We start from the raw sequence: 26240 nt of genomic DNA, 5'->3' as shown, positions 1-26240 counted from the left end.
GGTTGGCGTACAAGAGTAAAGAAGTCGTGCTGCAATTATATAGGGTTTTGGTGAGACCACACCTGGAGTACTGGGTACAGTTTTGGTCTCTTAATCCAAGGAAGGATATACTTGCCTTGGAGGCGGTGCCACGAAGGTTCACTAGATTGATTCCTGGGATGAGAGAGCTGTCCTATGAGGAGAGATTCAGTAGAATGGGCCTTTACTCTCTGGAGTTTAGAAGAGAGAAGTGATCTCATTGAAACATAAAATTCTTAGCAGCCTTGACAGGGTACATGCTAAGAGGCTGTTTCATCTAGCTGGAGAGTCTAGAACCAGGGGTCATAGTCGCAGGAGAAGGGGTCGGCCATTTAGGACCGAGATGAGGAGTAATTTCTTCACTCAGAGGGCTGTGAATCTTTGCAATTCTCTAACTGAGGACGTCCCAAAGCGTTTTACTGCCAATGAAGTACTTTTTGAAGTGTAGTCACTGTTGTAATGTAGGAAACACGGCAGACAATTTGCGCACAGCAAGCTCCCACAAACAGCAATGAGATAATGACCAGATCATCTGTTTTAGTTGAGGGATAAATATTGGCCAGGACACCGGGGGGAACTCGCCTGCTCTTCTTCAAAACAGTGCCATGGGATCTTTTAATTCTCCCAAGAGGGCAGATGGGGCCTCGGATTTACGTCACATCCAAAAGACGGCACCTCCAACAGTGCAGCACTCCCTCAGCACTGCACTGGGAGTTTCAGCCTAGATTTTTCTGGGCTCAAGTCTCTGGGGTGGGACTTGAACCCACAACCTTCTGACTCAGAGGTGAGTGCGCTACCCACTGAGCCACGACTGACACTATTGATTAATCTTCATTCCCCTGCACTTCCTAGTTTTCTCCTATCCTCACATTGATTCTGACTCTTGCTGGGATTATACACGTAAAGAACGGCCAGTTGGACAAGGTAGGAAGAGTTGCTAGGGTTTGTAAAATCAGTACCCTAGTTACTGTAACCATCTTCAGGAAACAAGCGGAGAAAACTTGAGTGTGGTAAGATAAGGCAAGAATAGGATTTAAATTTGAAAGCACGAGCTAAAGTTACAAAACTGGAAAGTTTAGACAGCATTGGTATCGCAATGAAGCACAAGGCATTATGGCTCATGTCACCCCACCTCCAACATTTGGACACAACTTAAGAACGCCAACAGATAGAGTTAACCAACATGATACTTTTCAAAAAGCAAGATTGAGAAACAATCAACCTATTGCAGGGGAACCGCGACTGACAACTTTGCATAGTTGCCACCCAATTGCTGCTCTCTAGGAGACCACAGACAACAATCTGCCCATAGGTGCAGTTAGCCAGTGAAGCGCGCTGCCGGAGTATCGCTATGCAGTTGCGCAGTGTCACAGCAGTGTTTTCAGAAATGCCAAGAGTCATTTATGTTTAAACCTAGAAGTTGCTTAAGCATTGGGAGGGGAGGGAGGCAAGAACCAGAAGAGAGTTTAAAAAAAAATTGAAAACCACAACCACACACCAGTCTGTTTTGCTTCCTAACATTTTGCAATTCAATCAGAGCATCCCATCATTTCCATGTTAATCTCCTTCACTCTGCCTCCCACACACACACACATATTCCCAAAGGGAAGGGATAAATGAAAAAAGGTTGCATTAAGGCTGTAAATTCAGAAGTATTTAAAATTTATACGTTCTTTATATTATGGGACTGCTTCATGAAGAAGCTGCTGTACAATAACCACCCACTGCTTTAATCATGGCAAAAAAGCAGCGAGTGCTGCAACAGTCTGAACATTCATAAATCTGACCAGTGAATTTAGTGGAATGTTCAACACTGAGCAGGAGAAGAGGGCGAGGCCAAAGGCAAGGTCAAAAGGATTTTTAAAAAGGAAGATTTTGAAGTCAAAAACACACAAATATGTGGCTACTTGGGTGAGCTATCAGACTTACTGAAATTTAATTGTAATGCACGATTAACAAGGTAAAACTTCAGGGCCGTGCTTAGGAATCATGAAAAGCTTCTGATCGTGCCTGGGCCAAAGGGAGCATGTAGTAAAAGCCAAACATTTCACTCTGTGGGCAGGGCGGGGGGGGAAAGAGCGAGCAAACCAAATATCCTGGGCTACTATTAAATACCTACCAGTGGTCGTCGGTACAAAATAAACACTGCCATAGGTACCTGCCCTCCACCATAGCTGGGGGAATAGTGTTTAATGCCAGGGGGAGGGGGTGGTGGAATAGACTATGTTTTTAGCAGGTATTAACACCAGCTCGCATTAACAGACCAGTAAATGATACTAATAACCCCGCAAACAATAATGGTTTAACATTAAAAAAATTTTTTTTTTTTTTTTTTAAAGTTTGATATTTTAGTTTCTACCGTAAACCTGTGTGTATGCCCCAATCTTTATTTTGCTCTCTGTAAAATTTGTAAAAAGTAAATTAGAATCTGTGCATTTTACTTCTGGTTTGCTGTCTGAGAATTCTTCAATGTGATTGATTGCTTAGTCTGCTTCATGACATCATTGTTGCTGGACACTGGAGATTCGCTTGATTTGGCGCCAGATTCAAACAAAGGCCGGGCGAGCTGAAATTCACACACCAGAGATCACTAGATCTTTATTGGCAGCTTTCAAGATCAGCAGCGAGCACCGTTGCTTCGCCGCTGATCTCAAATTCCGGGCCAATAATTTCTGAAGTGCAGTCACTGTTACGTAGTTAAGTGCGGCGGTGAATCGCACACAGCAAGGTCCCTCAAACAGCAAATGAGATGCATGACCAGTTATTTTTTCTTTGGTGATGTTTGTTGAGAGCAACGTTGACCAGGAAACACCCAGCCCCTCTTCAAATACTGCCATGCGATCTATTTACGCCAGAACAGGCATACAGGACCTCGGTTTACCATCTCACTTGAAAGGTGACACCTGCGACAGTACAGCACTCCCTCGCAAACAGGAATAATATGGGCTTCATTTACTATCCAGGATCTGACTGACGCATAGCGCCGCATAGCTCCTAATACAGTATAGGAGGCTGTTCATTTCACTTTAAACTTTCAGTACACTCTTCACACCAATGTCAGAAAGGCAACTAAAATTTATAACCAAAGCTAACATTTTATGTTAAGTATTTTTGATTATTGAACACATTTAGTGTCACATCAGGAGACAGCAGACTCAAATTTGTGTCAGCGACTGTTCAATATTTAGGGTAAACTTCAAAGTTTCTTTGCATCAGACAGAGCCAAACAACAAAGAAAAAAAATCACAACTGAACAATCAATTCTGATTCCTGCTAAATACTATTTTATAGAAAGGGACTGCAGTGTTATCATCAGGACTATTTAGCATATACACTTATGCCATGGGCAAAATTGCACAAAACAGTATGCCTCAATATTGTGTGATGTTCTCAATTCATCACTTCAAACTGTTCCCACCACTCACTACCCGTGACTGATCTGTAACCACCAGTATTTTTCCCTGTTACGCAGTTCAACAGGCTCTCTCCAAACACAGCCTACGATTGGAAAGGCAAAATCTAACTGTACTGATAGAAGGTGCAAGCACAGAAAGTCTGAAAATACACAGAAATATCAGCATTTAAACAAGAGAATTGGCACATTAGTGGTTTGGGGGAAGGGACTCGGACGATGGGTCTCTATTCGAAATGTTAGCCTAACTTTTCTCCTGTCAAATGGTGTTGGACCAGCTGCCCATTAATTCCTCTTTATTTTTAATGATACCTGATGGATGTTTTCCATTCATGTGGAATACTAAACTTTACCCACCCAGCATTAGGCTTTACCTATCCTAGTGAGAACACGGAACGTGTGACTATTACATTCCTCCAGCATGCAGAGTGGAACTCAGCTTCAAGGTTTCATTACTTTAAATACCAAAAGCTTCAAAGTGGTGAATACGACTAAAAAAATCCCAACAATGGGCTGAAGGGTTTGATAAACACTAAAGTATTAAATATAATTAGAATGATAGAATGATCACGGCACAGGAGGCGGCCATTCGGTCTGTGCCATCTCTCTGCAAGAGCACTTCAGCTAGACCCACTCCCCCAACCCTTTCACTGGAGCCCTGTAAATTTTTTTCCTTCAGGTACTTATCCAATTCCCTTTTGAAAGTCACAACTGAATCTGCCTCCACCTTTCAGGCAGTGCATTCCAGATCCTAACCACTCGCTGTGAAAAAGTTTTTTCCTCATGTCGCCTTTGGTTCTTCTGCCAAGCACCTTAAACCTGTGTCCTCTGGTTCTCGATAATAACACGAGATTTAAAATCCAAGTGCAATTTTCAACAGAAACTCCTCCAATGAGTCAGGTAACTGAGCAAAGGTTAGGATTGGGAGGGTTTTATCACTGGCCTGTCCCGAGTTAGGTGATCTTAAAGGCAGTAATGAGTACGAGGTGGCGATTGCTGCAATTAGACTCAACCATTGCCAGGATCTCTGCTCCCCATCTCCATTCAGCAATCTCCACTGGAAATGCAAGTGCGTGGACTGGATCAAGGTTGGTCAGATCGCACTTACTAGCACAGCTTGCACGTGAATGCTATACGCTCAAAAGAACTTACTATGAATACCTTCCCTCCAACATAGGATCAGAAATGGGGATGTTCGCTGATGACTGCACAGTGTTCAGTGCCATTCGCAACTCCTCACATAATGAAGCAGTCCATGCCCGCATGCAGCAAGACCTGGACGACTTTCAGGTTTGGGTTGATAAGTGGCAGGTAACATTCGTGCCACACAAGTGCCAGGCAATGACTATCTCCAATAAGCGAGAGTCTAACCACCTCCCCTTGACATTCAACAGAATTACCATCGCAAAATCCCCCACCATCAACATCCTGGGGGTCACCATTGACCAGAAACTTAACTGGACCAGCCACATAAATACTGTGGCAACAAGAGCAGGTCAGAGGCTGGGTATTCTGCGGCGAGTGTCTCACCTCCCGACTCCCCAAAGCCTTTCCACCATCTACAAGGCACAAGTCAGGAGTGTGATGGAATACTCTCCACTTGCCTGGATGAGTGCAGCTCCAACAACACTCGAAGCTCGACACCATCCAGGACAAAGCAGCCCACTTGATTGGCACCCCATCCACCACCTTAAACATTCACTCCCTCCACCACCGGCGTACCGTGGCTGCAGTGTGTACCATCTACAAGATGCAACTCGCCAAGGCTTCTTCAACAGCACCTCCCAAACCCGCAACCTCTACCACCTAGAAGGACAAGGGCAGCAGGCGCATGGGAACACCACCACCTCCAAGTTCCCCTCCAAGTCACACACCACCCTGACTTGGAAGTATATCGCCGATCCTTCATAGTCGCTGGGTCAAACTCCCTCCCTAACAGCACTGTGGAAGTGCCTTCACCACACAGACTGCAGCGGTTCAAGGTGGCGGCTCACCAGCCACCTTCTCAAGGGCAATTAGGGATGGGCAATAAATGCTGGCCTTGCCAGCGACGCCCACATCCCATCAACGGGTCACAATGCTCTTATCCAGTACGGTACATTCAAAGACCTAGTCTTGCAATTCTTTAGGTGTCAGCCAGGGCTCAGTGGTAGCACTCTTGCCTCAGTCAGAATATAGGAACAGGAGGAGGCAATTCAGCCCCTCGAGCCTGTTCCACCATTCAATTAGATCATAGCTGATCTGTATCTCAACTCCATCTACCCGCCTTGGTTCCATAACCCTCAATACCATTGACCAACAAAAAACTATTAATCTTACTTTTAAAAATTTTCAATTGGCCCCCAACCTCAACAGCACTTTTTCCTCAAGTTGTGGGTTCAAGGCCCACTCCAGAGATTGGAGCCCAAAACCTAGGCCTGACACTCCAGTGCAGTACTGAGGGGGTGCTGCACTATTGGAGGTGCCATCTTTCCGATGAAACGTTGAAGTGCGAGGCGGTGGACTCAGTTGAACGTAATAGATCCCACGGCACTATTTTGAAGAACAGCTGAGTTCTCCCGGTGTCCTGCCCAACATTTATCCCTCAACCACCATCACTAACAGATTATCTGGTCTTTTATCACACTGCCGTTTGTGGGAGCTTGCTGTGTGCAAATTGGCTGCCGCGTTTTCTAAATTACAACGGTAACTACACTTCAAAATGTCTTCATTTGCTGTAAAGCACTTTGGGATGTCCTGCAGGCGTTATGTAAATGCAAGTTCTCTCTCTCTCTCTTGAAAGCGTCAAGATAGCTTTTGAGACCCTGTTTATCCTGTAAGCTATTCACCACATCATACACGTCAAGCTGGTTCCAACAATTGCATAATTCTACAACATTTATGACACTCCTTTTAACGTTGTACAGGAAACTCTCTCTTTACCGGCACCTAAATATCCAGAAACCTCTCAACCGGCAAAATTCAGGAGTAGGTTCAGTTAAGTTTTTACTATATATTAGTGGCCGTGTAACCGGGGTCCCTGGATCTGTGGCCGTGCAACAGGGACTCCTGCACCTGTGGCTGTGTACGGGGCTCTCGTACCTTGGTAATTATACCTCTCTGTAATCCGGACTTTTTGATCAACTGGCACCACGCCGGTCCCGTCGGTGCAGAATAAAAAAAAGAGTTTCCTGTACAATGGAATTGACAGGACGCAGACACAAGATGAAGTCATCACATTATTGGGCTTATGAATGAAATCCGAATGCTTGCAGATAAACAAGATAGCCTTGTCCACCAACTGCACTGTACCAAGGAGCAAAACATTGTATAACAATGAACAATTAAAAAGAAACGAAAATGTAATATACAGGAACTTTGCACCAATTGCCGCAAGAGTTGGCATACAAGGAATCGGGGTGCAACACATATTAAGCTTCCTTCTTTTGAATTACAATTGGACGTGTCATCTGCAAGTAAGCCTCTGAATAATTTTGCCCTGGAGTGTTCGGCTCCAAATTCAAATTTTAGGAATCAATCCAGATGTTCAAAAATTTGGAGCCAAGCCATCTAACTTTTTAAAAAAATATAGATTACTAAGGATCGAGAAACCAACAGTGCTGAGATGTTACATGTTCTCCCGCACCCAGTATTCTCCTCTCCCGAAGGCAGACGTCTGCTGTGATACGTGTCCAGAGACACCAGCAGCCCTCCGGTACCTCACACAAGATGACGCTTCAAGTGTAAGCCTCCATGAGTGGCAAGAGGCTCTTTGTTTAGAGACAGTCAAAGCAAAACCTGATTCTCGTCCTCATTGGACATCCACCCTCGTATTTTCCAGTAGCGAATCACTGGATGGCAAACAAGAGCAGGAACGCTGGCTGGTTTTCCCCTCTTTAGCCCAAGTGCAGCACCCAAAATGCTTCCCTAGGCGACATGTCCAGTTGTAATTCAAAAGAAGGAAGCCAACTCTTGAGGCAATTGGTGCAAAGTTCCTGTATATTATATTTTCATTTCTTTTTAATTGTTCATTGTTATACACAATGCTTTGCTCCTTGGTACAGTGCTGTTTGTGGACAAGGCTATCTTGTTTATCTGCACCATAGATCAAAAGTAGAATTTTGCACCAACCACATCAAAATAGGAGCCTCAGATTTGCATATATTGCTCAAAACCAAAGCCAAGTGTAAGGAACACAGGCTAAAAGGGTGTCAGCCATGGCTCAATGGTAGCACTTTCACCCGAGTCAGGTGGTCAAGGATTTAAGCCAACTCGAGACTTGAGCACATAATCTAGGCTGACACTTCAGTGCAGTACTGAGGGAGTGCTGCACTATCAGAGGTGCCCTCTTTCAGATGAGACATTAAAACAAGGCCCTGTCAGGTGGGCATAAACAATCCCCCATGGCACTATTTAAGGAGCAAGGGAGTCCTCCCAGTGTCCTGACCAATATTTACCCTTCCATCTACATCACAAAGAGATTAGCTGGTTATTTATCACGCTGCTGTTTGTGGGATCTTGTGTGCAAATTGGCCGCTGCATTTCCCTACATTACAGCAGTGACTACACTGCAAAAGGTACTTCATTGGCGGTGAAATGCTTTGGGAGGTCCTGACCTTAAAGGGCACTATAGTAATGCAAGTTCTTGCTCTTCTTAAAAGTGTAAAGATGAAGAATCATGCGTTAAATGCGGCACACAGTGATCAGACTGAAACAGGAAGATTACCCCTTTCACTGTATACAGTAATCAATAGGCACTTTTGTACTGTATTGTTCTGGTCTTGGGAGAGCAATTTCAGTGCACCTTTCTCTCTCATTTACACAGGCCAGAGATCAGTGATGGGGCACATGTGGGAGGAGCGTGGCATGGCCAGGGAACCTGATGCTGAGCTGCTTATGACATTTCGCATCATTAATATATGCATAGCAACAGACTTGAACTCTCGGTGAGTTTAGCAGGCTGAAGGAGGAGATCATTGCTTCAATGGGAGACCCACAAGAAAGGTGGGTTGGGTCATTAATATACACAAGTTCAGCAAACACCCAATTACTGTCCGCTACTCTTGGAGGAGCAAAAAAATGGTGCCATTTATTTAGCTCAAATTATTCTCCTGGGTAAAAGGCAATATTGAAGAGTGAGTGTCTCACTTCCTGACTCTCCAAAGCCTTTCTACCATCTACAAGGCACAAGTCAGGAGTGTGATGGAATACTCTCCGCTTGCCTGGATGAGTGCAGCTCCAACAACACTCAAGAAGCTCAACACCATACAGGACAAAGCAGCCCGCTTGATTGGCAGCCCATCCACCATCTTAAACATTCACTCCCTCCACCACCGGCACACCGTGGCTGCAGTGTGTACCATCTACAAGGTGCACTGCAGCAACTCGCCAAGGCTTCTTCGGCAGCACCTCCCAAACCCGCGACCTCTTCCACTCAGAAGGACAAGGGCAGCAGGCGCATGGGAACACCACCACTTCCAAGTTCCCCTCCACGTCACACACCATCCTGACTTAGAAGTATATCGCCGATCCTTCATCGTCGCTGGGTCAAAATCCTGGAACTCCCTAACAGCACCGTGGGAGCACCTTCACCACACGAACTGCAGCGGTTCAAGGCGGCGGCTCACCACCACCTTCTCAAGGGCAACTAGGGATGGGGAATAAATGCCGGCCTTGCCAGCGACCCCCACAGCCCATAAACGAATAAAAAAAAGACAACATTCAGTGCTTAAAATAAAAATGTCTTTTCTATCTCAATGTTTCCACCATGAGAAATGAGTTTGGTCAGTCTCAATCAGTAGCAGTAGCAGAATGCCAGCCCAGATTCAGCACTAAATTAGCATTTTCACTCATAGGCTATAGAACAGAGAGATGGCAAAAATTCTCAGACTACAGGTGTAGTGCCAGAGGACTGGCTGATAGCTAACGTAATACCTATATTTAAGAAGGGGATAGAACATATCCAGGGAATTATGGATTGGTCAGCTGAACATCAGTGGTAGGAAAAATAATGGAATCCCTACTAAAGGAGAAAATAGAACATCTAGAAATCAAAACCAGTAATGAATAGTTAGCATGGATTTCAAAAGGGAAAGTCTAGCTTGACCAACTTCATTAAATTTTTTGAAGAGGTAACAGAGAGAGTAGACAAGGGTAATGCAGTAGATGTAATTTATCTAGATTTTCAAAAGGCCTTCGATAAGGTATCCCATAATACTGATGAATAAGGTCAGAGAATGCGGAGTCCGGGGACAAGTAGCAGAATGGATTGCTGGCTAGCTCCAGGACAGAAAGCAGAGAGTGGGAGTGAAGGGTAGCTATTCACGGTGGCAGAAGGTGGGTAGTGGTGTTCCACAAGGATCAGTGCTGGGACCACTGCTGTTCACAATTTACATTAACCATTTAGACTTTGGAATCAAAAACACAATTTCTAAATTTGAGGATGACACCAAATTGGGGGAGAGTCAATACTGAGGAGGACTGCAACAAATTACAGGAGGACATTAATAAACTTGCAGAATGGACATATAATTGGTAAATGAAGTTCAACACAGATAAATGTGAGGTGTTACATTTTGGTAGGAAGAAGAGAGGTCACTTATTACTTGGAGGGTGCGAGTCTAGGTGGGGTAGAGGAACAAAGGGATCTCGGAGTACAAATACACAAATCACAAAGTTGCGACACAGGTTAGCAAGGCCATAAAAAAAGCAAACCAAGCACTAGGGTTTATTTCTCAAGGGATAGAATTGAAAAGTAGGGAAGTTATGCTAAACCTGTATCGAACCTTGGTTAGACCACACTTGGAGTACTGCGTGTAGTTCTGGTCGCCATATTATAAAAAGGATAGAGGCATTGGAGAGGGTGCAGAGAAGATTTACAAGGATGATACCAGAAATGTGAGGGTATACATATCAGGAAAGGATGAACAGGCTGGGTCTCTTGAAAAAAGGCTAAGGGGTGACCTAATAGAGGTCTTTAAAATTATGAAAGGTTTTGATAGAGTGGATAGAGAGAGAGTGTTTCCACTTGTGGGGAAGAGCATAACTAGAGGCCATCAATATAAGATAGTCACCAAGAAATCCAATAGGGAATTCAGGAGAAACTTCTTTACCCAGAGAGTGGTGAGAATGTGGAACTCGCTAACACAGGGAGTGGTTGAGGTGAAAAGTATAGATGTATTTAAGGGGAGGCTAGACAAGTATATGAGGGAGAAGGGAATAGAGGGTTATGCTGATAGATTTAGATGAGGAAAGACTGGAGGAGGCTCGAGTGGAGCATAAACGCCGGCATGGACTGGTTGGGCTGAATGGCCTGTTTCTGGGCCGTATATCCTGTGTAATCCTATGTAGAGTTGAGGCAGAGTAGAGGGAGCCGTACACACTATCTAACCGGGCTGCGCCGGACCTGGAAGTGCCTGGTTGCGTTACTGGATGCCTAACATGAAAAGCATTCCATCCCCCAGCACCAACATCCCTCACTGTGAGCAGAACATTCATTTTAAAAAAGCCTTTAAAACTATGAATATTTAAATCTGGGAACTTTTGGCATTTCAAGGCTAAAATTAGGAAACCAAACTACATACCAGTCAAAATACAGAAACTGCTCTCAATTACTGAAGTAAAGATGCAAAATAAACAGTCACTTACTGCAGAAAGCATTTGGATCATTCAAGAGAGAAATTGCTTAAGACAGTACAGAAATATAAAAAAAGGGAATATGCAAGCAATCTGGGATACTGTTCCAATCCAGAACATCAGGCAAGTTGTAAAAAGTAAGGAATAACTATAGCACTACTTCCCTATATTCTGATATAAGCATTTGAACCAAATGCCCCTAGTGTATCAACTAATCAAACTCTACCCAGGCTGCTTTCTCGTCTCTATAGGCCAATACTACTATGGTTAATGGTTCTCCAAACTTTCCTCTTATGGCCCAATAGGCCACTGCACAGACTCTTCCTCTTCCCCACATACATCATCATCATCATCGTACTAACAACAGAAAGAGCTGGAAACACTCAGCAGGTCAGGCAGCATCGAGGAGAGAGAAACAGTCAACAGTCTGAATGAAACATGGCTTATTTGGGCTGAAATCCTTTGCTTTGGCAAAGTACGCAGCTAATAATTAAAGATGAGAAGTGCGTTTGTGCATTTTGTTATCATAACGATGGGTATTGTTTTATAGAAGAACCTGAGAGACCAGGCTGACATGTAGACAGAGTTGCCATTCTGTCCACCCCTGCCAGTGTTTACAAGGCCCAGCAGCACTGATTTTAAGGGCGAGTTCTGCACGCTGTTTCTCAATAACAATTAATCAGACAACACTGGATTTCATGTATTTTTTGTCGCCAAAATAACGTTGGACTGGATGATGCAGAGAGGCGATCGAAAGGTCTAGTCTATTCATCGCCCACAGCAACCTAAATTTAACAAAATTCACCACTGACACTCTGTCTCAACTCTCTACTTAACATGCACTTTAAAGTTATTCCTGTTCTGTCTGTACTAGACATCCTACATTAAGGATACAGAATCAATGCACTGGTCAATGCAGAAATCAACTGTCTGAAATCTCCATTATCCCACTGCAAAAATCAGCATATTTGCTACCTTGGAGACAGATGCTGCAAAGACGAGGTGTATGAACACTCTATTTAGCTCTACTGACAGCTTAGCTTTTAAATGCAATGGGCAGTGTGGATGCAAGTCACAGACAGGAAAGTCCTGGGTTTGATCAACAGCACACGCTTGGCTAGCTGCTTTCGGCTGAACCAGCAGGGCAATCAGCCGCCATGCCCTTGGGCTCGAATGGCTCCCACTGCCAATTGCTATCCAGTAACCCCTGCTGCAAAATGCACGAGCACGGAAGCTCCCAGCTCTCCCGTTAAAACAGCAAAGAGTCGGAATTTGAGTTATTGTATGAATTCTACGATCGCGGCCCCGGGGTCGGCTGAAGCGACTCACCAGCATCGTTGGCCTCTCCCTCTAGGATGTGGATTTCGGTGCAGTCGGCCAGCGAATGCTCCAAGCAGATCTGAAGAAACCGAGCCTGAGTCCGACTGACCCTCTTCAGCAGAGACAGCAGGGCTACTGTCTGTTCACACTCATTCCAACCCTTAAACCACCCAGCTAACACGCTAACTTGATCCCGAAACATCATGATCGCAAGCCTGCACGATTATCTGTCTCTCTTTTCCTCGGGCTCCCAACACGGCAGAAGAACGTCACATGTTTTCAGTCTGGGTAGCAAGATTATCGTCTTTGCAGCAGTTGGTGCCTTTTCTGTCAAAACATTTTTTGGGTGACGAGAGTATTCTTTTCCCCTTCTCCTCCTTCCCCCCCCTCCCCCCCAGATACAATAGTACAGGAGAACCAACGTCAACACTGGCAACTGAACGGAGAAGCAACTTCAGGCAACTTCTGACAGGAGACCGTTGGAAGCTTGACGCCTGCTTATTTTTCCTCGTTTCTTGCAGTTAGGGTTTCATGTCGTCACTGTTGAAAACAAACAAAAAAGGTATAAAAATACACCAATACCAAACACACATTTTTAAGCGTACTTTCGCCCCAATTTTCCACAATTCCCTTTGCTCCCTTCCCCAACCTCTTGGCCACAGCCCGTGCAGCCCACCCTGCTCTCAGGTCTCTGCCAATACTCTCTCTTTTCTCAGTGATGCAACTAAAATTGGAAACCAGTGGAGTGAGGAAATTTGAAATCGGTTCCCCCACCACTCGGTGCGATCTTCTCTCACTTTCTCTCTTGCCCCAGCCCTTCCCACATAACCCCCAGTTTGTATATCCCCATACTATGCTTGGCACCAGCCCCCGCAGCAACATACAAGGTGGATTAACACAGCAGTTGTGTGGAACAGAATTGTGGGCACAAACTCACAGCTCACTTGGCTGTCCCCAGGTGTGCCCCCCCACCCCATTACATCACCGACACTTGTAGAAATGTACTGAATTTGGATGATCAGCCATGATCGCATTGAATGGCGGAGCAGGCTCGAGGGGCCAAATGGCCTACCCCTGCTCCTATCTTCTATGTTAGCATGGTTTTGTGGACATTTGGGAAAAAAAAAAATATTTTGCTAATAAAGTATGCATGGTCCAATTTTTGCATGCATAATTATAATTACATAACGTCACTTTGCTTCAAAACAAATTAACAGTGCTCCAACGAGTGCACTCTGGAGCAGTAGGATTTGAATTTTCACCAACAATATTACAAATTGATCATTGCATCTAGGACATCACTGGGCAAAACTAAGCAGAGAGTTTAGCATGAGTAGAAAGAAAGAGGAAAAATGTCTGTGTTGAGGGTGGGGGAAGGACCGTAGAACTTGGGATACCTGTAAGACAACTCGAGAGAGATCTTCCTGCATCATTAACGTACCAACTTAACTGCAGCTACAAAAATGCTCTATATAAAAAAGGGGTGTAGATACTGTGCCCAGCACAGCCCCGCCCCAGTAATTTTGGCAACAAATTGGGAGCTGGAAGATGGCCACTTGAATTGACACAAACTTTAGGAATATACACTGAAGACATTAGGCTTGCTGCATCAGATTCTCAGCCTCCCCCTTATGCAATGAATCAGTGAATCGCCCCTGAATGCGTGCACACTACTGCCAATTGATACAACAAGAACTCTGCCAAGAAACAATATTTTTTCACCCACCCCACCCCACGCCCCCCAGCCCCCATCTGGAGCAGTTATTAAGCCAAGAACTAACTTCCATCAGTGTATGACATCATTCCTTCAGCTACCTACATCTGGCATTCATTAACATTCAAAGAGCACTCCGTGCTGGCACACACTGGATACAGAGCAAGAAATCGGCACAAAAATCACACTGCAAGTCACTTGACCACAGTGTTGCCTCGAAAGGAAACAGAACTTTTGCTGATCAGAGACCTGGCTGTAAAGGGAAAGAATCCCGTTCTGTTTCAGAGTATATTTTACTGTGATTAGGACTTCCACTTGGTTTAAAAAAATAAATAATCCCACAATGGTTCAGCTGGTTATGGTGACAGGCTGCGCTATACAGGCCAAAAAGATTCAAAGTTCGATCTCTGGTCTGTGTGGTCACTATCGGTGTACTGTACTATAATTGGCTTCATCGTCCAAGGAATGGGGTGGGAGTCAAGGTTTCCACTCTTGATCACGATCTGGCCCAGCTATGACATGCTCCCGCAGTCAAACAGCCTGTTGACACTTACTTTGTGGGGTAATACACGAAGTCGGCCTACTTGGGCAAGATACTAGAGGATAGCTGGTACCCATGGAACAGTACCATCAGGGAGGAGGATGAAATTGGAGAATAAACAGACCGTGGAGTGGTTTGCAATGCAAGCTCCTGTTCTCAATCGCCTGAGGGGAAGGACTGCCCGAAACCACACTGGCATATTTCCTACTGCCCAATTTGTTTGAGCAGCTACATCTACTATGGGTGGAAGAAAAAGTACAAGAACATCTTGTGAAGGAAACTTCAAAGCATGCAACATTCCCATTTCATGGGCCATGGTGGCACACTGCTCCGCAAAGCATCTCATTTCAAAACTGAACATCCTTGTGAGTGGAGCACAATTACCACACGGTGGCTTCAACAACTGACTGTTTCCGCACAGACCTCCCTATGCTACAGGCAAATCTGTTGTCCCTGCTTCGGACTCATCAGTCACTGACAATTCCACCTCAGGAGCTTCTATCTAATGATCCAGAGAACTAAAAGACAAAATCGACAATGGCAGTATGCTGCCTGCCTGCCCTCTCAGCTAACAGACTGTAACAGGTGGAGAAGAGTTAGTTACGGTAAGAAATACTCAAAAGATTTCTACACAGACAACGCCTGCCTTGCAAGCATTGCAGCAATAATACAAAAGAAAACACCAACAACTTTAGTCTCAGCCTAAATGATAAATTACTTCCTACAAGTGCGTATCGTGCAACACATTACTTAATGATAGCAAAATACTGCGGATGCTGGAAATCCGAAATAACAGAAAATGGTGGAAAAACTCAGCAGGCCAGGCAACATCCGTGGAAAGAGAAGTGTGTATCGTACAACACTCGTTACTTAATGGTCCTTATAGCCTGCTGCCTCGATGGGTAATTGCAGCATACAGTGTGGTACTAAATGAGACCCCCCAGGAAGGTTGCACATTAAATCCCTGGTCTGTGCCAAGTGAGCTGATGAGTGGGGAAATTAGGGGGGAAAAGCACCACAAATCACTTCAGTGTCCGTGGGCTAGGGAGAGAGAAAATTACCAACAGCTCCCACTTCTGATTCAGCCACCCTTGTTGGGAAATGCTCAAGCAGACATTAGATGAGGACAAGATCAGATTTGCCTGTGAGCCCCCCCTCTGGTTGAATAGCCGGCTAACACTGGGCTCATGCCTGAATCGTCACTCAGGTGAGGCAAGCGTAAGTTGTACCCCAAAACTCACCGCCTTCAGGAGGGGCGAGGGGAGTACCGGTAGCGAAATTCCCTCTTACTGAAGGACAAGTCATCCATCCCATTAGCAACAAAAAGAAAATCAGGACTTTTCTTGCAATTACAGAATATCTAAATCACCACTGGATCAATCATGGACCATTAAACCAGGTAAAAGTATTTTTCCACCCCTGGTTCAGTGTGTCTGACAAGACCATTACAACACAGGCTGGTAAAATCAAGTCGTTGTGAGTGCAGGAGTATAGGAACACAGGCACTGCCATACCATAGATAGGGAGCACCAATCACCAGTAGCATAATATAAACTTAGAGTACAGTCTGACTATGCAAGAAAAGCAATATGCTGCACTATGCTCCAGTGATTGGCGGAATACGGTTTCCCTCCGCGATTCTATACACAGGACACCCCCGGCCGCGCTCCCCGTCAGGGGAAAACGTTAAGTGGAGGTCAGCTCAATTCCCCAGAAAAGTAAATATTCCAAGATGTCACCTTGCTGGACTCCTACAAGTCCCTCAGAGAACGTTATTTACAATATGAAAGTTGCCTGCAAGGAAATGGCGCAAGGTTACGGTTGCACCGTTGTCGCAGGTCTTGCATTTTTGCCACACTCTCCAGCTGTTTTCATTCTTCTTTGATTCCATCTTACTATCATTGGACAGAGGTCAGTTCGGCTTCTTCCACCGCATACAACTCTGAATGGATTTGAAGTGAATTGCTTGGGGTTCATTTATAATTTGGTTCCACTCAGAATTCGTAGGACATTACAACAGTGACTACACTTCAAAAGTACTTCATTGGCTGTAAAACGCTTTGGGACGTCCCGAGATTGTAGAAGTGCTATACAAGTTTGGGTCTTTCTTTCTTATTAACTTCAGTACTCAATACGAATGATAAACCCCCAGCCGAGTGCTACAAATGGGAAGCTCTCAGCACCCAAAATCAACATTAAAAAAAAAATCACAGCAGCTGAGCACTTCTTGTTTGTAGCTCGTCTTTGGGACTTTGCAATTCACAGGAAGTGACCTGAAGCAGGATCACTGGCCTATTTTTCACCTCCTTGGTCCAGGGGTGCTGAGGCAAAGTGTAGCACCCCAACTGCTGCCCAATATACAGTGAGGGAGCCACATGAATGCACATAGCTCTCATCCTTGCTTCAGCCTTCTGTCTCGCTATCAACACCACTTAAGCAACATACCAGGCGACACATGAAATTGTAGAGGGCATTGGTCCCTCCCAGAGCAGCTCCCCCTCCCTCTCTTCCAAGTGATGAGGTCAAGAATGACAAATTCTCCCCCCACCCTCGCTCATGGGGTTGCCGTTACATTTTCCAATTCGGGAACAAAGCAGAACCTGTCCAACAGATCAAAATGTAGTGGCTGTACTGCAGGACACATGCAAAAAAGCTAGCAACTAACAGAGGTTTCTGATCAACAGTAACAGGAATAAAAAGACACACTTACCCATCAAAAGGAATGAAAGATATATTATACTTTCCATGCTATGGCCAAGCATTTGCCGCAGACTAGTAGAGGGGAAAAGAGGGCGTACGAGAGAACATACATGCTCGCGTGCACACACACACACACACACACACACACAGGGGTCTGCCCTCCAACCCCTCCCTCGATCTACGCTTACAAACCTTTGCGCAGCCAATAAAGTGTAGAACTAGCAAAAGCCATCATGGAGGCCAGCCACCCAGTTGGCTTCAGCAATCTTGCATTAAAGCAGGGAATAATTAAAACACTGGGAGGTCCCACTCCAGGAAAGTGCCCAGAAACTTGGGACAGGATCGGGCTTGGTTGTGTTGTACTCCCACAGTCAAATAGCCTAAAATTCACCGTCACTTCTGACACAAAGAATGGTCACTGGGATGAGGTACCCGGCGCTCACGAAACTGCGCCGCTTCAAGAAAAAAATTGGAAGTAAAAGGGATCGTGCTCACGCAACTGAATTGCTAACCTTTGCTCTGCTCCAGTGAAGGGGGAAAACAGAAAACAATACGAACAAGGCTCCTCACTGGGTTGCGCTCGCATACTGCTTGGCAGCCAGCAAAAAATTCGGAAAAAATACAAAATACCGCAGACGTGGAAAGCTGAACCAAACAGAAGACGCTGTAAACACACAACAGGCCAATCAGCATCTGTGGAGAGGACAGACAAGTCAATGCTTCGGGTGTGAAATCTTCTTCAAAGCATTTAACTCCTCTGTCCTCGCCACAGATGCGGACTGACTTGTTGTATTTCCAGCATTTTGTGTTTTAAAATACTAGCGGTGGCCCGAGGGAAAGCTGCCCACTCAGTCCCCTCAACTGCACAAGGCTTATGGCCAAGAATCAACTAATAAAAGGAGTAACATACAGCGTATGCCGGGGGGGGGGGGGGGGAAGAAATACCGAGTAGGTACCCCAGGGATTAGTGCGGAGGCCCCGTCTGCTCTCAAATGTTACTTTTGGACAGTGCAGGACGAAAAGGCACAGGTTTAAATTTGCAAAGGGCAAATTTAAAACAGACATCAGATATTTCTTTGCACAGCGGGTGACTATCAGCTGGAATGGGTTCAGACAAGGGCTCTGGACTCGAGTCAGATGCTATAATGGGAAGATGATGGCGTCGCTGCGCCAGAAGCACACGATCAAATGAGAGGAGTGCCTTCTTCATCCAAATCAACGTCAAAGTAGATTACTGAAGCCCCTAATTAGAAAAGGCAATGTCCGCTCCTGTCCCATTGCAGTGCCTTTGTATCCTCCCTGCCTGCACACTTGGATTATTGATCACGGGACAAAGCACAACCAAGCCATGATCAGTTTCACACCATCAATGCTACCATTCAGCCTCTACCAGTCTGTCCAGTCGAGAACTCTTGCTGGGCAGCACTCTCTCTCGCCCGAGTCAGAAGGTTGTGGGTTCAAGTCCCGCTCCAGAGACTCGAGTCCATAATCCATGGCTGACACCCCCAGTGCAGTACTGAGGGAGTGCGGCACGGTCGGAGGTGCCGACTTTCGCAGGAGATGTTAAACAGAGGCCCCGTCTCCCCTCTCAGCTGGATGTAAATGATCGCATGACGCTATTCGAAGAGCAGGAGTCCTGGTCAATATTTATCCCTCAATCAACATCGCTAACACAGATTATGTGACATGATCACATTGCTGTCTGTGGGAGCTTGCTGTGCACAATTTGGCTGCTGCGCTACAGTTCAAAAGTACTTCATTGGCTGTAAAGCGCTTTGGAGCGTCTGGAGGTAGTGAAAGGCGCTGTATAAATGCAAGTCTTTCTTTTTTTCTGTGATACAATTCGCTAGCACCAACAACTCTCTGGAACCTCGCCCAAGATTCAGCCAAGACAGGCAAGGCCATGAGACCGTTCAACCCTTCAGGACCAACCTCACTCCGGTTTCTATACACACTTTGCAGCAAGGGTTCCCACATCGCAATCAGGAGCAGAAACCAGGACTTATTTTTTTTACCTTCCACAGCCCAGTGGCACAGACCAGGAATCCAACCAGCGATCTTCAGGTCTGTATAGCCCAGCACGACACATGAGCACTGCAGCATGAATCACAGGGTACAGTCAATAGTACCCCCACCCCCACCCCACCCACTTATCTATAACCTAAACAAAGAATCAGATGACACTAAAAACTACTCCAGCTTCAAGGTACCTGCTGCATTTCTGCATTCTGCTGTCATGCGATATTAAAATATTTTCAAGCAAAACGACAGCCTTCTTTTAAATACCTTTTCACCTACATCTAACTCGGAATAACTAACTTTTCCGACAGCGTGACTGATCGGCACCACAAAGCACGTCAGGTCAGCTGCTACAGCACTGCCCTGTTGTGCAACCGATCCACTCAAAGTCAGAATGTCCACGGTTTGATCTTAGCGTTAACAGATCTCAATGGAGGCGACCATAAAGGATGTTACAGCTAGCTTTGATTCCCCAGCTGAGGGGCAGGGTGGGGGGGGGGGGGGGAGAAGAAATCAGCCAGAGTACAGCTGCTCTTCATGATCAATGGCCCCACCCACCCCCCCATGCTGAAAAGTGATGTATAGTCAAAATCTGGCTCAGCCATGAACCCAACGTTGCCTTGTGTCAGTTCACGTTCGAAGAATGGGTGCGAGGTACCGACAGTGCCTGGCACCCAACAAACTGCAAGCCCAGAATGTCAGGGGAGACGGGAAGAAAATTGGAAAAGGGAGGTGCGGTGGGGAGGAGAGAGAGGGGAAACACACAAGCCACATACAAAACGACAGCATCAGAAGCTTTTGATTTCATTGCTGCCTTGATTCTCACAGCTAGCCATATATTACTCTGCAAGAATTGAAAAAGGGCCACTTAATTTTAACAATTTCACATTAACCAATGAAAACACAAGCAAAAATAGCAACCCTTCTTTCATTTTGGGCCAATATCGCCCAGATTTGATTTTACTTTGAATTTCTTCTGACACCCAAACACAGCAATATACCTTTGCTCTACCAGGACGGTCATTTTGAAATACTGGCTCACGTGCATGCCGAGTTAACTAATCTTAGGTGGGATGGTGGGAGAGGAGTGCTAAAATTCACTTTGGTGCCCCTGGGTTAGGATAAGGAAATCAGCCAGAAATCCTGCTCCCGATACCAACCAGGACACCTCACACAGTTGAATAGCCGATGGATAATCACTGTGAAGGCTCACACAATAAAAATGGCCACCTGGGAGACGTCAGAAACACCACTTATAAGCAAAATTTATTAGGCACAGCCTTAATAAACTCTTCAAATAATCATCAAAATATAATAGTGAAATTCGTTTTTTTTATATAAATTTAAAAATACATTAGCTCTTCTATTGCTAAATAAAAGAATTCCCTCCAAAGCTTTAGCTCAAACCTAAGCCAGACTCAGAATAAAAAGTTTCCTCTTGTCTGCCACAATCCTACGTCGAGAGAGATTTCATGGCAGTCTCAAACCATTCCTAGTAACCAGGAGGTCACAGCACAAACTAACCCTTAACTTAGCAATCACTCGGAGTGGGCACAGGACAGCTGGCATGGTAAACAGAAAATGACAAACTAGTGTGAAGGGGAGGGGGGGCTGCTCTGCGAGACTGAGGTACGCTGTTCGGGCAGGAGAGAGGGAGATTTACTGTACATTTTGACCTGAAATTGCTTGATGCGGACATCCGATGCCCAAAATGGGAAAGCGTGTTATTATGTTGGACGCACAAAATTCATTTACAGTCAATAAATATTCCAGAATCATTACAATGCCATGATGTGTTGCTTCTAAACCATGAACTGAAACGCTGAACGTAATTGGAAGGAAACTGTTCTCACGATCGCCTGCTAATTCACAATTCACGTCAGCAGGTAATGGTGGGCGATAGCAACAGGTGACCCACAGGTCGCACAGTTAGCCAAACGCAAAAAAAAAAGCATTAAAATAATTGGTCTATTAATAAATTTAGTCCAGTTATTTTTTTTTTTAAAAAAAGAAAAGATCTACCAATCGTAGCTTTCAATCTCCATTAACCTTCACGTTAAAATGTCCTGAACAAATAAAAGTCAATAGTTCACCGTATTCAACACCTCATTTTGTACAACATTTTGGATAGATGTAGAGTTTATGTTTCGATTAATTTCATCTTGGTAAACTCCAAAACCATTCCTGACACAATGCACTGACATTTATAACTTTTTAGGCAGATATAGTGCAATACTGAGATTATAAAAAAGAGAGATCTGTTTTTTAAGTTTGGAAATAATCTCAAACTGGCACTAGCCAGGAATCGGTCAGCCAGACCGTGCAGTCTTGCACCATACTTACTAAGATGTCCTGGCCGAGTCGGTTTTTAATAATAATTCAGTGACTAGTCTGCCTACCGTCAATGGCCAAGTGACTTCAACATCTTTTCCCCACACACACACAGGAGGCTTAGCTCTTGGGGGGTTAAAGACCCACTGAAGGAAAAGAAAGACTTGCATTTAATAGAGCGCCTTTCGCCAGCTCAGGACATCCCGAAGCGCTTGACAGCCAATGAAGCACTTTTCGAATTGTGTGGTCAGTCACTGGCGGTAAAGGCAGCAGCCAATTTGCGCACAGCAAGCTCCCACATACAGCAATGAGATAAATGACCAGATAACCTGTTTTTTTTTTTTTTTAAGTGGTTATAATATAAAAAAAGTATGGTACCCAAGAGAGAGAGAAAAAAATCAAAAAAGATTGAAGGCATTTTTAAATATAGAATAAGAAGGGAAAGGGGAGCAGAATGAAGAGGAAGATTTACATACCAATCCTGAGAGACTTCCAGGAGGAATTAGGTTTGCTGGAACTGAGGTTTTTTGGTGTGTGTGCGTGTGTGGAGATAAATTATAAAAATGTGCAGCAGGAGCAGCTCATGAGCCAGTTGCGATGAAGGGCTGATGGTTTGAAGCCTCTCCCTCCTCCAGCAATGGCCAACACCACGGGCTCTGTCCCCGGGCCCACCGCACACTCACCCCGGGGCCACTCGCACTCCCTCAGCCGCTGGTCGAGGCCTAACTCGCCGCCCCTCAGGAGAGAGAGAGAGAGAGAGGAGGAGGGGGGAGAGTGTGTGAGGGGGGATAAAGCAACAACAAAAATAAAATGTCATCCGATCGACCAGGTTCCAGCGCCAATCGACAGCCCGCGCCCGACATTCACTCAGAAATATCGATTGTTCGCGCGCCCGCCGTCGCGTTTCGCCGATTTTTGTTTGCTCACCTGGGGGAGGGGGGGAGGGGGCACCATCGACAGCGGGAGAGAGACAGGGAGAGAAAAAGGCGGCCACGCCACCGCCCGGCCCCACTAACCTGATCGGCCCGCTAGCCGCCCGCTGATTGGCCGCCCGCCGGCCGGTCCCCCCTCCCATTGGCCGGCCGGGCCTGTCAATCAGCATCGGCCCGCCCCCCACACACAACACGTTCGGTTGTCGCGGCGCTGGCGTGGGGGAGAGCCCGGAAATGACGTCGACAACCCCTACCCCCGGCCGGAAATAGAGGCTGGGAGTTGTAGTTCTTCGCTGCTTGGCACCCCTAATAGAACAACCATGGGAATGGTGGCACAGTGGTTCTGTTAACTGGGCTAGTAACCCAGGGGTCTGGACGCATGAGCCAGAGAGACGCAAGTTCAGATCCCACCGCGGCAGCTGGGGGATTTAAATTCAGTTAATTAAATAAGTCTGTACAAGGTATTGGTGAGACCGCACCTGGAATACTGCATACAGTTTTGGTGTCCATACTTAAGAAAAGACATACTTGCTCTCGAGTCAGTACAAAGAAGGTTCACTCGGTTAATCCCGGGGATGAGGGGGTGGACATATGAGGAGAGGTTGAGTAGATTGGGACTCTACTCATTGGAGTTCAGAAGAATGAGAGGCGATCTTATTGAAACATATAAGATTATGAAGGGGCTTGATCGGGTGGATGTGGGGAGGATGTTCCCAATGATGGGTGAAACTAGAACTAGGGGGCATAATCTTAGAATAAGGGGCTGCTCTTTCAAAACTGAGATGAGGAGAAACTTCTTCACTCAGAGGGTGGTAGGTTTGTGGAATTTGCTGCCCCAGAAAGCTGTGGAAGCTACATCATTAAATAAATTTAAAACAGAAATAGATAGTTTCCTAGAAGTGAAGGGAATTAAGGGTTCCGGGGAGCGGGCAGGAAATTGGACATGAGTCTAGGTTCGGAATGGTCATGGCCCTGTGGGTAGTGGAGTGGGCCCAGGGGCTGTGTAGCCTGGTTCTGCTCCTACTTCTTGTGTTCTAATTCTGTGTTAGATTTCAGGAGATGGTTTTATTCCTGTTCCTGGCTGGGGTGGAGATCGCCTTTACAGAAGGTAAGTACTGTAGAAAATATAGGGACAGAGTGATCTCCTGGACGAGTTTCGATCGCCTAGATGGGTCGGAGAGGAATTTCCCAGATTTTTTCTCCCAAATTGGCCATTGGGTTTTTATCTGGTTTTTCGCCTCTCCCGGGAGATCACATGGGTTCGGGTGGATGGAGAGTGATCGAAGATTTGAGGTTAGGATCAGATCAACCATGATCTTATTGAATGGTGGAGCAGGCTCGAGGGGCCGATTGGCCTACTCCTGCTCCTATTTCTTATGTTCTAAGAAATAGGAGCAGGAGTAGGCCATGGAAGGAGTGCAGCGAAGATTCACCAGACTGATACCTGGGATGGCAGGAATGACGTATGAGGAGAGATTGGGTCGATTGGGCTTATATTTGCTGGAGTTTAGAAGAATGAGAGGGGATCTCATTGAAACTTATAAAATTCCAACAGGCTAGATGCAGGAAGGATGTTCCCGATGGTCGGGGAGTCCAGAACCAGGGGTCACAGTCTAAGGATAAGGGGTAAGCCATTTAGGACTGAGATGAGGAGGAACTTCTTCACCCAGGGAGTGGTGAACCTGTGGAATTCTCTACCACACAAGGCAGTTGAGGCCAATTCATTAAATATATTCAAGAAGGAGTTAGATATATTTCTTAAGGCTAAAGGGATCAAGGGATATGGGGAGAAAGCAGGGACAGGGTACTGAGTTTGGATGATCAGCCATGATCTCATTAAATGGCGGAGCAGGCTCGAGGGGCCGAATGGCCTACTCCTGTTCCTATCTTCTATGTTTCTAATTCCAGAGCTCGGGGCTCAGGCAGCTGAAGGCACGGCCGCCAATGGTGGAGTGATGGAAATCGGGGAGGTTCAAGAGGGCAGAATTGGAGGAGCGCGGAAATCTCGGAGGGTTACAGGCAACGTTCCCACTAAGCTGCGCCACTGCTCACTGGCTTTTCAATGCAAGACACCGAGCGTGCGCAAACATTTTAATGGGTCACGCAGCCCGCACCCTAAAAAAATGACAGGGAACATTGGTTGTGAAGGCTGGAGGAGGTGACAGAGATAGGGAGGGGGCGAGGCCATGGAGGGATTTGAAAACGAAGATGAGAATTTTAAAATTGAGGCGCTGCCGGACCGGGAGCCAGTGTAGGTCAGCGAGCACAGGGGCGTGTGTTCCGCAACCATGAGTACTTGCAGTCTGATAGCAAAATACTGCAGCTGCTGGAAATCCGAAATAACAACAGAAAATGTTCTCTCACGGAGGGGACCCCAATAAAGCTCATTCCAGTCCTCCTCCGCTGCCCGCACACATCCATTCACCAGCAGAGGGTCGCTGCTAGATCATACACAGGGTAAGCTGTTGAAAGTATTCCAGCCTTTGACAATCTCACCAACCCAACACTTTGCCTTTAAAACTTGGCTTTGATTCACTTAAGTGGTTGCTGATGTTTTTTTAATTTTGTTCAGGTGCCGTGAGTTTAGGATGAGTAGCCACTTTATCCTATGTCTCAGGTGAGTGAACACAACTTCTGGCCTGTGCAAACTCCATGGAATCATCATTAAACAAGTTGCTTTCTTTCTGAGTGTTCCAGATAATGACATTAACCGTGAGGCCACAGCACGGGCTTATCTCCTCTGGCTAATTACAGCCTCATTACGCCCCGCGTTCATTGCATTGATAAGAAATTTTAATTCAGGTTTTCACAGTTATAAATGTGGGGGATGTTACTGCTGAGAATGGAACACTTTCCCATTTCAGTGACCAGAGTAAAGCTCCCTCTACACTGTCCCACCAAACACTCCCAGGGCAGGTACAGCACAGGTTAGATACAGAGTAAAGCTCCCTCTACACTGTCCCATCAAACACTCCCAGGGCAGGTACAGCACGGGTTAGATACAGAGTAAAGCTCCCTCTACACTGTCCCATCAAACACTCCCAGGGGAGGTACATCACGGGTTAGATACAGAGTAAAGCTCCCTCTACACTGTCCCATCAAACACTCCCAGGGCAGGTACAGCACGGGTTAGATACAGAGTAAAGCTCCCTCTACACTGTCCCATCAAACACTCCCAGGGCAGGTACAGCAAGGTCGAGGGGGTCGTTCGGCCCGACTGCCTGCCTCTCTTCCACGGCCATGTTTGCGCCCGGGTGGCCCTGGAGATGGAGCACGCGTTGTCCGCCGGCACGCTCAAGGCCGTCCGCGATCGGTAGGCACCGCGGGGACTGGAGTGCATCATCACCCCCGGCAACCAAATTATAATTTGCTTTGTTAAGTTTCCTTTAACTTTTGTTTAAGTTACAGTTTTATTGGTTGTGCCCTTTAAGAAGTGACGAGGTGGGGGTGGGCGCGTTCCCCCTCCTAGTTGATGATGGTACCAGCCATCAATTAAGTTTTAAACCAAGAGAAAGAGGTTGCTCTGCAGTTGATGAAATCAGTGCTGTAGTTGTGCGTCGTGGCACCTGGTGTGTGCATGTGTGAGTGAGGAGGCTTAGAGCATGGCGTGCGAGTGAAGCAGACAAGCCTGGTCAGCAT

At 46.0% G+C, this 26240-nt stretch overlaps 1 protein-coding gene across 4 annotated transcripts in view; it reads right to left on the bottom strand.

Moving 5' to 3' along the window:
• Positions 1–22712, bottom strand: part of samd4b (sterile alpha motif domain containing 4B) — an 88020-nt gene extending 65308 nt beyond the window's left edge. Inside the window, exons 1-2 of one of the 4 annotated variants that reach the window (XM_085973189.1) lie at positions 22597–22712; positions 12374–12904 (exon numbers count right to left, since the gene is read on the bottom strand). In XM_085973189.1, coding sequence (XP_085829315.1) covers positions 12374–12569 — 196 coding nt within the window. In that variant the 5' untranslated portion in view covers positions 12570–12904; positions 22597–22712. Of the gene's footprint in view, positions 1–12373; positions 12905–21737; positions 21821–22145; positions 22559–22596 lie in introns of those variants that run through there. The other 3 variants (XM_085973188.1, XM_085973191.1, XM_085973190.1) reach the window with 3 other exon arrangements.
• Between the last annotated feature and the right edge of the window lie 3528 nt (positions 22713–26240).

The sequence above is a fragment of the Somniosus microcephalus genome, chromosome 34, assembly GCF_052327205.1.
Source record: "Somniosus microcephalus isolate GS21.2 chromosome 34, FLI_Smic_1.0, whole genome shotgun sequence".
Classification (NCBI taxonomy): domain Eukaryota; kingdom Metazoa; phylum Chordata; class Chondrichthyes; order Squaliformes; family Somniosidae; genus Somniosus; species Somniosus microcephalus.
Note: the sequence above shows the minus strand (reverse complement) of the source record. Positions and strands in the feature narration are given on the sequence as shown.